General features: G+C 39.8%; 1 protein-coding gene across 2 annotated transcripts in view; it reads right to left on the bottom strand.

Moving 5' to 3' along the window:
* ANKRD10 (ankyrin repeat domain 10) overlaps nt 1-12,303 on the bottom strand; it is a 66,396-nt gene that overhangs the window by 38,591 nt on the left and 15,502 nt on the right. For both annotated transcript variants that reach the window (XM_077297010.1, XM_077297009.1), the window contains exon 3: nt 5,309-5,400. In XM_077297010.1, coding sequence (XP_077153125.1) covers nt 5,309-5,400 — 92 coding nt within the window. The remainder of the gene's footprint in view (nt 1-5,308; nt 5,401-12,303) is intronic.

The raw sequence follows: 12,303 nt of genomic DNA, 5'->3' as shown, positions 1-12,303 counted from the left end.
TACCACACATGAACACTAATGACCCAATGCCATTGAAAGCCATGCATGCCAGCACACTGCCTCCAACATATTTTATAGATTATGTGGTGGCTTTGGATCATGAGCCATTCAAAGCCTTCTCCATACTTTCTTCTTCCCATCATTCTGGTATAGGTTGATCTTGGTTTCATCTGTCCAAATAATGCTTTTCCAGAATTGGACTGGCTTCTTTAGATGTTTCTCTGTAAAGTCTAATCTGACCTAAATTTTTAAAGCCGATTAATGGTTTGCATCTAGCACTGAACCCTTCATTTGCTCTCATGAAGTACTTCCCAGAGAATGTTCTTCACTTGGGTTATGTTTTAAACTAATTTTCCTACACCATGTAAAGGATGCTGCGATCATTCACCATTGTTGTCTTCCGTGGATGCCTTGAGTTTCCAAAGGTCACCAATGTGCCCTTTTGTTTTCTTTGCAGAATGCACCAAACTATCAATTTGGCCATTTCTAAGATTTCTGCTATCTCTAATCGATTTCTTCTTTTTCAACCTAATGATGTTCTGCTTCTCTTCCATATAGTGAATTCACAGTAACAGCTTCCAAATGCAATAGCCACACCCAAAAATCAGCTCCAGACCTTTTACCTGCTTAGCGAGAAAAAAAAATCGAAACGCCAGAATTACGTTTTTTTGGTCGCCGCGACATTGCATTAAAATGCAATAACGGGCGATCAAAAGAACGTATCTGCACCAAAATGCTACCATTAAAAACGCCAGCTCGGCACGCAAAAAATAAGCCCTCAACCAACCCCAGATCATGAAAAATGGAGACGCTATGAGTATCGGAAAATGGCGCAATTTTTTTTTTTTTTTTAACAAAGTTTGGAATTTTTTTTCACCACTTAGATAAAAAATAACCTAGTCACGTTAGGTGTCTATGAACTCGTACTGACCTGGAGAATCATAATGGCAGGTCAGTTTTAGCATTTAGTGAACCTAGCAAAAAAGCCGAACAAAAAACAAGTGTGGGACTGCACTTTTTTTTTTGCAATTTCACTGCACTTGGAATTTTTTTCCCATTTTCTAGTATACGACATGGTAAAACCAATGATGTCGTTCACAACTACAACTCGTCCCGCAAAAAATAAGCCCTCACATGGCCAAATTGACGGAAAAATAAAAAAGTTATGGCTCTGGGAAAGAGGGGAGCGAAAAACGAACACAGAAAAATGGAAAATCCCAAGGTCATGAAGGGGTTAAGCCCATATTGATTATATAACCATCTTGAATATATGTTTTGATAAACTGCTAAAATGCCACAACTTGTGTCACTTTTTAAATATTTCTGGATTTAAATGTAAAGTTTTACAAATTTTACAAAATTTCCTTTACACTTCAGAAGTACTTGCTACTTTGTGTTGGTATATCACATACAATCCCAATAAAATACATTTAAGTTTGTGGATGTAACATGGACAAATGTGGGAAAGTTCACAGGCATGAATCCTTTTTCAAGTCACTGTAGTCCATCACCGGCACCCCTGCAGCAAAGATGAGCAGGGTAGCTATTACAAAGTGGGCACTACATATACTTACACTACTGAACTAAGTGCAAGACTGGTGTAGAATCTGATATCAATAATTTATAGATAACATTTCATGCTAAACCTACGCTCTATATGGTCAAGGTTTTTTTCTGGACTAGCCAAGATGTGCTCTATATTGTCCCTGTAAACATACATAAATTCAATTGACAACCTGAATTTCTAGAAGATAATCGAATATTTGAATTAATTTGACTAAAGTAGGAAGTCAGTAATGGCCGAATAAAGCTATACGAATGACCTACAGCATCCAATAAGCAGCCCAAGACTTCAAAGCTGCTGATTGGCTGAGAGGTCACATGTGATGCACCACACAACCAGGAAGAACCATCTAATAAGCTACACCTGAGACTATTAGAATAAATAATCAGTGTAACTATATTACATAGTAAGTTTTCCTTAAAAGGGATTGACTAAATAGTTTCCACATTGGGAGGCGAGCAGAGCTGATGACATTGCATCAGCAGATACACATGTGGACATGTGTTCGACAGGAATGTGACAGTGTAACAATCACTGCTGCTCACCTACCGGTGAAGAAGTGAACAGCATGGACATTCTATTAAAAAAAAAAGGTCTATATCACACAGATAGAGTTAAAAAATATAAGGTGCCCATACAGCTTGCATGGGTTACTCCTTGTCTCATTTTCATGTCAAAGGTCCTGAAAAGGTTGTTCATGCCCAAATTTATACTACTCCACAGTGTTTCCACCATGAAAAACACTCATTTTCATTTGCTTCTGCTGAGGATAGGCAGTATCTGGCAGCCAACAGCCTTGTAATTTACTTTCTCTGCAGGAGTATTCCCAGCTATACTGTTAAACTACTGCAAAGCCTCTGATAAGTAGGGACGCTTTCTGTATTGGCTGCTCTATAGTGATCACTATACAGGTCACTGGCGGTGGGGACGGTGTCAGAGCATGAAGGTCATCTAGCAGCACATAGTTCTTTATAGTGTATAACAATGGACACATTTATCTAAACAGTAGATGGCTCCATATTTATGTAGGTTGGTAGATGTAATAACTTTACTGGATTGCTTCTCTAAGAGCTTGTAAAATGGCAGATTGACCTAGACAAAAGTAGTTAAAGAAACTTCCACTTTTTTCAGTTTGCTAAACCTGTGTGATTGTTAGTATGGTGTATCTTAATTTACTGATAGCAGCCTTCCCCAATTTCTAGCACTGTTCTGGAACTCCGAGTCATGTGACTGCTATTCTGACTTGCCAGCTCACACTGCACTCTAGAGACGAAAATGTTTTTTTACAATGTAAGCATATGGAGTGTCAGAATAAGGTTCCATAGACTTCCAGCTCAACTATAGCACACTGTGATCCAGAGTCAGAATAGCCATCTTGAGATGACTTAGGGTACCGTCTCACAGTGGCACTTTGGTCGCTACGACGGCACGATCCGTGACGCTCCAGCGTCGCTCCAATATCGCTCCAGCGTCGTAGACAGCGGTCACACTTCGCAATGCACGACGCTGGAGCGATAATTTCATGACGTATTTGCGATGTAGAAGCCGTTGGTTACTGTGCGCACATCGTATACAACCTTTGTTACACGATGCGATCATGCCGCCACAACGGGACACTTGACGACGAAAGAAAGTTTCAAACGATCTGCTACGACGTACGATTCTCAGCGGGGTCCCTGATCGCAGTAACGTGTCAGACACAGCGATATCGTATGGATATCGCTGGAACGTCACGGATCGTGCCGTCGTAGCGACCAAAGTGCCACTGTGAGACAGTACCCTTAGAGGACTGGAGCCAGGCACCAGAGATAGCGATCAGCAAGTGTATTAACACACACACACACACTATTTTCATGTGTTTAGCCAATAAAACTAAAGGGAGTGTTTCTTTAAAGTAAACTGAAGATCCAGTAGTCAACAGAATTTCTAAGCCCACTGAATTGTCTACATCTTTGTGAAACAGTCTTACAGTAAACAGTCTCTAGTCTGTTATACACCAGAGAAAGAACTTTTGCATACCTGTATAACATGTGAAGCTTGTTTGCACTTCCCTATGCACTGACTGGTGTGAAGTGTTTAAAATCAGACAGATTTGAGAAATATGGCACATATATTAAAGGAGTATCCCAATGTTATTACAGCAAGTTTGCAATTGACTTGCCTTTTCTATCTGCTGTCCTTTTCCTGCAAAGACGGCTTTTATCTTACATACTGTACAGATGGTTTCCATTAATCTCAGCCACTATAAACTTATTAGACTCTGGCCAAGCGGTTACATTCCAGTAAAAGGGTTAACTCCAAACAAACATGTGAGCTCTCCTCAGACCATTAATTGCTATACAGCAAATATCTGTTGACTTCTCACCCTCTCAGCTCCTTATCTTGCAAAATCACCAGCCCCCACAGTCAGCAACTTTCAGAGCAGTTGTCCTAATTAGAGTTAAGCTGTGTGCTTGTTCAAAAGCTTTGTTGTCCCTACATGTAAATACAGTGAGTAGCACAAATGACAACTGAATATGTTACAGCAAAACTAGTGCGGAGTTTTAAAGTACTACAGTTCTGCTACTCCCCAGAACAGTCACTCAAGTAGAGGTGCCCGCCCACCAGGAACTAAGCAAACTGCAAGGCTGTGAGCTACTCAAGTGACAACTTGAGAATAACCCTTTCAGGCTGGGAAACAGTTTCTTAGGGGGAAAAGTACTGTTAAGTAAGGCTAGGTTCACATTGCGTTATGCGTATGCGTTAAACGGACTGCGTTAACGCAAGTGCCGAAAAACATCGCGTTATGCGATCACGCTAGCGCAGATGCTTCATCTGTGCTAGCGGTGACGGACCCGAAAACGCTGCAGACCGCGTCTGAGGGTCCATCACAGAATGACGGCACATCGCTAACGCATGCCGATTATGACATGCGTTAGCGATGCGCTACATAATGGCAGCTAATGGGTGCGCTAACGCATCCGTTACATTGCGTTAGTGCCGCTATGTAACGGATGCTGTCAGTGCATTGCCATTAACGCAATGTGAACCCAGCCTAAACCAGTTTTATCATGTATCTATCTTCAAACAAGATATAGGCAAAGTATCAGTGTGATCCATAGTGGTAAATGTGGTGCATCTTTAAAATTGACGGAATAATTTTCAAAATATTTGATATTTTTTCTAAATGTAGGCCATTATACACAAAATAGAACATTTTTGGGTTTCCTTTTTCTCTTGCTTATAAAAACACTTTCTAGTCAATTAAGATGGAAAGGTGTTACTACATGGCACAAATAGCTCATCTAGCAATCTTATATTGACATAAAGCAAAAAAACAAGAAACGCTGATTTTTAAACAATTTGCAGCATAAGGATGAAAAGAAGAAAGAAAAACCTGCTTAGCCACATGACTGAAAACATACACCGGTCATTGTTGGGGTTTGCATGAGAAAATACTTCAGTTGGTGGAAGAAGGAAACCTATAAACCTTCAAGACAAAAACGGTTAAACAAAGAACAAAAAAACAGCACAATAATGTATCCAAGATAGTTATGGAATTTGCTTATAAATGTTGTGTGTGAGATAATATAAAATAACATGCACTATGTTTTCAGTAATGTATGGAACCAATAGATCATAAAAGTCCAGACTGCGACCCCACAAATGAGTCTACTCATTTGTTATAGATAGAGAATGTATGTGTAGTACTTGATTGTTCATAAAATATGCAACATAAGAAATAAAAACAAAAGAGGCACATACTCTATTTGCGCGCCATTTGATACAAGGGCCTTTAGGCAGTCCATACTACCAGCCCTTGCCGCTTTATGGACAGGGGTCTCGCCCACATAGTCCTAAAAAGAAAAAAACAAAGGAAAGGAAAAAAGTGAGAAAAGTACCATATATAAATAAAGTTATAAAATCCAATTTTACAACAAATGCAAAGTTAAAATACCTGAAACTCTGGAGGCTCAAGTTAACCCCTTTACTCCCAAGGGTGGTATGCACGTTAATGACCAGGCCAATTTTTACAATTCTGACCACTGTCCCTTTATGAGGTTATAACTCTGGAACGCTTCAACAGATCCCGGTGATTCTGACATTGTTTTATCGTGACATATTGTACTTCATGATAGTGGTAAAATTTATTTGATATTACCTGCGTTTATTTGTGAAAAAAATGGAAATTTGGCGAAAATTTTGAAAATTTCGCAATTTTCCAACTTTGAATTTTTATGTCCTTAAATCACAGAGAGATGTCACGCAAAATACTTAATAAGTAACATTTCCCACATGTCTACTTTACATCAGCACAATTTTGGAACCAAAATTTTTTTTTTGTTAGGGAGTTATAAGGGTTAAAAGTTGACCAGAAATTTCTCATTTTTACAACACCATTTTTTTTTTTTTTAGGGACCACATCTCATTTGAAGTCATTTTGAGGGGTCTATATGATAGAAAATAACCAAGTGTGACACCATTCTAAAAACTGCACCCCTCAAGGTGCTCAAAACCACATTCAAGAAGTTTATTAACCCTTCAGGTGTTTCACAGGAATTTTTGGAATGTTTAAATAAAAATGTTTAACTTTTTTTCACACAAAATTTATTTCAGCTCCAATTTGTTTTATTTTACCAAGGGTAACAGGAGAAAATGGACCCCAAAAGTTGTTGTACAATTTGTCCTGAGTACGCTGATACCCCATATGTGGGGGTAAACCACTGTTTGGGCGCATGGCAGAGCTCGGAAGGAAAGGGTCGCCATTTTACTTTTCAATGCAAAATTGACTGGAATTGAGATGGGACGCCATGTTGCGTTTGGAGAGCCCCTGATGTGCCAAAACATTGAAACCCCCCACAAGTGACACCATTTTGGAAAGCAGACCCCCTAAGGAACTTATCTAGATGTGTTTTGAGAGCTTTGAACCCCCAAGTGTTTCACTACAGTTTATAACGCAGAGCCAAGAAAAATTTTTTTTTTTTTTTTTCACAAATTATTTTTTAGCCCCCAGTTTTGTATTTTCCCAAGGGTAACAGGAGAAATTGGACCCCAAACGTTGTTGTCCAATTTGTCCTGAGTACGCCGATACCCCTTATGTGGGGGGGGAACCACTGTTTGGGCGCATGGCAGAGCTCGGAAGGGAAGGAGCGCCATTTGGAATGCAGACTTAGATGGATTGGTCTGCAGGCATCACGTTGCATTTGCAGAGCATCTGATGTACCCAAACCGTAGAAACCCCTCACAAATGACCCCATATTGGAAACTAGACCTCCCAAGGAACTTATCTAGATGTGTTGTGAGAACTTTGAACCCCCAAGTGTTTCACTACAGTTTACAACGCAGAGCCGTGAAAATAAAAAAATATTTTTTCTTCCCACAAAAACAATTTTTAGCCCCCCAAATTTTTATTTTCCCAAGGATAACAGGAGAACTTGGACCCCAAAAGTTGTTGTCCAATTTGTCCCGAGTATGCCGATATCCCATATGTTGGGGTAAACCCCTGTTTGGGCGCACGGGAGAGCTCGGAAGGGAAGGACCACTGTTTTACTTTTTCAACGCAGAATTGGCTGGAATTGAGATCGGACTCCATGTCGCGTTTGGAGAGCCCCTGATGTGCCTGAACAGTGGAAACTCCCCAATTCTACCTGAAACCCTAATCCAAACACACCCCTTACCCTAATCCCAACGGTAACCCTAACCACACCCCTAACCCTGACACACCACTAACTCTAATCCCAACCCTAATCCCAACCGTAAATGTAATCCAAACCCTAACCCTAACTTTAGCCCCAACCCTAACCCTAACTTTAGCCCCAACCCTAACTTTAGCTCCAACCCTAGCCCCAACCCTAACCGGAAAATGGAAATAAATACATTTTTTAAATTTTATTATTTTTCCCTAACTAAGGGGGTGATGAGGGGGGGGGGGGGGGGTGGGGGTGTTTGATTTACTTTTATAGTTTTTTTTTATAGCGGATTTTTATGATTGGCAGCTGTCACACTAAAAGACGCTTTTTATAGCAAAAAAGTTTTTGCGTATCCACATTTTGAGACCTATAATTTTTCCATATTTTGGTCCACAGTGTCATGTGAGGTCTTGTTTTTTGCAGGACAAGTTGACGTTTTTATTGGTAACATTTTCGGACACGTGACAGTTTTTGATCGCTTTTTATTCTGATTTTTGTGAGGCAGAATGACCAAAAACCAGCTATTCATGAATTTCTTTTGGGGGAGGCGTTTATACCGTTCCACGTTTTGTAAAATTTTAGTAAGCAGTTTTATTCTTCGGGTCAGTACGATAACAGGGATATCCCATTTATATCTTTTTTATGTTTTGGCGCTTTTATACGATAAAAGCTATTTTATAGAAAAAATAATTATTTTGGCATCGCTTTATTCTGAGGACTATAACTTTTTTATTTTTTTGCTTATGATGCTGTATGGCGGCTCGTTTTTTGCGGGACAAGATGGCGTTTTCAGCGGTACCATGGTTATTTATATCCGTCTTTTTGATCGCGTGTTATTCCACTTTTTGTTCGGCGGTATGATAAAGCTTTTTTTTCTTACGGTGTTCACTGAAGGGGTTAACTAGTGGGACAGTTTTATAGGTTGGGTCGTTACGGACGCGGCGATACTAAATGTGTACTTTTATTGTTTTTTATTTAGATAAAGAAATGTAATTATGGGAATTTTTTTTTTTTTTTTTTACACACATGTGGAATTTATTTTTTTTTAACTTTTTTACTTTGTCCCGGGGGGGACATCACAGATCGCTGATCTGACTTACAGCACTGCAGGCTTACCAGCGCCTGCTCTGGACCCGGAAGTAGTCCCTGCAGGACCCGGATGCAGCCCCGCAGCCATTTTGGATCCGGGGCCTGCCGATCTTCGTCAGGAGGCGTCTCTTGACGAAGATCGGCGAAACGCGCGTTGAGGCGGCAGGCTGGGGTCTTGGTCCCACACCACATATAGGTAATATGAATACTCTCATTGAATAGCTTACAGCGTAATCTTACAGTGTATTTCCCTTTTCTTAGCACCTTTTGCATCTTGCACTATTGCACTTTATGCTTATGGATTATTCTTGGATTTACTAGGCTAATTCTTATGCCGTTTTTTACCTGTGCTAATATATAAATATATATATATATATAAATATATATATATATATATATATATATATAAATATATATATATATATATATATATATATATATATATATATATATATATATATATATATATATATATATATATATATATATATATATAATTTTGGCTTATGCATTTATTATATGTGTAATTTTTACCTTGATTCGGTGTTTATTGTTTATGCGGACGCCATTATTTGTTACCATGTGGTGAATAGCTACCTCCCCCACCCTGCTTGGTCAGCTTTACCTTGCCCTACTATTTGTATTTTAATGTTCAAATACATTTATATATTTTCGTACAAACACTATTTGGGTTTCTTCTTAATAGAATATTGCCTTGCGCAGGCGTGTACTCCGGAGGACAGAGAATGAACTTCAATCCAATATTGCAGCCAGAGGGTAAGGAAAGGGTGAATCAAACACCCGAAAACCCCGCCCATATGACCCAAAACTGGTCCCGCCAAATTCAGGTGACAGGTTCCCTTTAAAGGGATAATTATTCAAATATTGAAAATTGCTAATTGTTTACATTTTTGTCGAATTTGATTTTTTTTATAAATAAACAAAACATATCGACCTATATTTACCATTATCATAAATTATAATGTGCCACGAAAAAAAATCTCAAAATCACTGGGAATTGTGGAAGCGTTACAGAGTTATTAACACAAGGTGACACTGGTCAGATTTCAAAATTTGGCCCGGTCACTGAGGGGTTAATATGCAAACTCTGCACAGAATTATCAGATCTTCAAATGGTCATCATGTCATGTCATTATTCCCTCTCACAGCTTTGAATGCAAGTTATTCAGGCATCAATAAGGCTATGTGCACACGGTGCATTTTTGCTACGTTTTTTCGCCCGAAAAATGGGCCAAAAACGCTATGGAATCCTTATGCCAGCTAATTCAATAAGAATACTGAAGTGTTGTGCACATGATCAGTAATTTTCCTTGAGTATTTGCAGTGCGTTTTTTTCTGAAGCATGTCAATTCTTTGTGCGGATTTATAGTGTTTTTCACCCATTGACAAATTGAGTCAGTCAAATCCGTAGCAAAAATGCAGGTATAAAAAGGTTTGAGGATTTGCGGAGTTTCTGTTTTTACGGGCTTCCTATAGCGTTTCCCATGCGGTCATCTGTATGACAGTGTGGAAAACATTGAAGTGGCGGTACTGATCGGCGGTATCGCTACCGCCGGTAACAGTCGGTCAGAACGCTGTGGGGTCACGCTGTCAGATGTCATATAAGTGCGTGTGTCTGTGTGTTTATGTGCGTGTGTATGTATGCATGTGTGTGTTTACTTACCGGCTTAGTATTGAGGGTATCTGGCTGACACCTTTTCATTGCTAAACCTATGGCTTGGTGTCAGGGACAGCTGCTGACACCAAGTCCTAACCCCATTACCCTGATGCAATTACATCAGAATGAAAAAGGTGGTGCTGAACCAAGAAATTGTGCGTGTGTTTATCTACGTATGTACGTACATACCTACATACACACACACACTGGGTACGTAAAGTATTCAGACCCCTTTAAATTTTTCACTAATTCATTACAGCCATTGTGTAAAGTCAAAAAATTTCATTTTTTTCTCATTAATGTACACTCAGCATGCCATCTTGAATGAAAAAACAAAACAGAAATGTAGTAATTTTTGCAAATTTATTAAAAAAAGAAAAAAACTGAACTATCACATGGTCATAAGTATTCAGACCCTTTGCTCAGTATTGAGTAGAAGCAACTTTTGAGCTAGTACAGCCATGAGTGGTCTTGGGAATGATGCAACAAGTTTTTCACACCTGGATTTGGGGATCCTCTGCCATTCTTCTTTGCAGATCCTCTCCAGTTCCCTCAGGTTGGATGGTGAACGTTGGTGGACAACGATGTTCAGGTCTCTCCAGAGATGCTCAATTGGGTTTAGGTCAGGGATCTGGCTGGGCCAGTCAAGAATGATAACAGAGTTGTTCTGAAGCCACTCATTTGTTATTTCAGCTGTGTGCTTAGGGTCACCGTCTTGTTGGAAGGTGAAACCTTGGCCAAGACTGAGGTCCAGAGCACTCGAAGGTTTTCTTCCAGGATATCTCTATTTGGCCGCATTCATGATTCCTTCAATAGCAACCAGTCGTCTTGTCCCTGCAGCTGAAAAACACCCCCCCCCAGTTTGATGCTGCCACCACGTTTCACTGTTGGGATTGTATTGGGCAAGTGATGAGCAGTGCCTGGTTTTCGCCACATATACCGCTTAGAATCGTCACGAAAAAAAGGTCTATCTTCATCTCAACAGACCAGAGAATCTTATTTCTCATAGTCTGGGAGTCCTTCATGTGTATTTTTGCAAACTCTGTGGGCTTTCATATGTCTTGCACGAAGGAGGCTTCTGTCAGGCCACTCTGCCATAAAGGCAGGGCTGCAATGATAGTTGACTTTGTGGAACTTTCATCTCCCTACAACATCTCAGGAGCTCAGTCACAGTGATCTTGGGGTTCTTTACCGCTCTCACCAAAGCTTTTCTCCCACGATTGCTCAGTTTGGCTGGACGGCCAGGTCTAGGAAGACTTCTGATGGTGCCAAACTTCTTCCATTTAAGGATTATAGAGGCCACTGTGCTGTTAGGAACCTTGACTACTGCAGAAATTCTGTTGTAAACTTGGTCAGATCTGTGCCTTGCTACAATTGTGTCTCAGCTCCTTGGCCAGTTCATTTGACCTCGTGATTCTCATTTGGTCTGACATGCACTGTGAGTTGTGATGTCTTATATAGACAGGTGTGTGCCTTCCAAATCAAGTCCTACCAGTTTAATTAAACACAGCTGGACTCCAATGAAGGAGTAGGACCATCTCAAGGAGGATCACAAGCAAAATGGACAGCATGTGAATTAAATATGAGTGTCTGAGCAAAGGGTCTGAATACTTATAACCATGTGATATTTCAGTTATTCTTTTAATAAATTTGCAAAAACTACTACATTTCTGTTTTTTTCAGTCAAGATGGGTTGCAGAGTGTACATTAATGAGAAAAAAAATGAACTTTTTTGAATTTACCAAATGGCTGCAATGAAACAGAGTGAAAGATTTACAGGGGTCTGAAAACTTTCAGGGGTGTGTGTGTGTGTGTGTGTGTGTGTGTGTGTGTGTGTGTGTGTGTGTGTGTGTGTGTGTGTGTGTGTGTGTGTGTCTGCGTGCCCATGTGCGAGTGTGTATGAGCTACCAGCTTAGTAATGAGGGTGTCTGGCTGAACCCTTATCATTGCTAAACCTAGGGCTTGGTGTCAGGGACAGCTGCTGACACCAAGCCCAAATCCAATTACTCCAATTACCCTAATGCAACTACATCAGAATGAAAAAGATAGTGTTGAACCACGAAATTACATCACAAAACTTTAAAAAAAAAAAATATCTTTATTTAGCTCAAAAAAGCCTTCATTGCTGTACAAAAATGCATGCAAAAAACATACAAAACCACAGCAAAAAAAAGCACCAAAAAAAGAGACAAAAACATGCGCTTTTGCTGCCAAGAGATGCAGAAACCTTGCAGAAATTTCTGCAAGCAAATACTCAACGTGCACACATACCCTAACATTTCAGTATTAACTTGCATTTTTTT

Source organism: Ranitomeya variabilis, chromosome 3 (assembly GCF_051348905.1).
Source record: "Ranitomeya variabilis isolate aRanVar5 chromosome 3, aRanVar5.hap1, whole genome shotgun sequence".
In the NCBI taxonomy this organism is placed as follows: Eukaryota; Metazoa; Chordata; class Amphibia; order Anura; family Dendrobatidae; genus Ranitomeya; species Ranitomeya variabilis.
The sequence above is the reverse complement of the archived record's forward strand: the minus strand, read 5'-3'. Positions and strand labels throughout refer to the sequence as shown.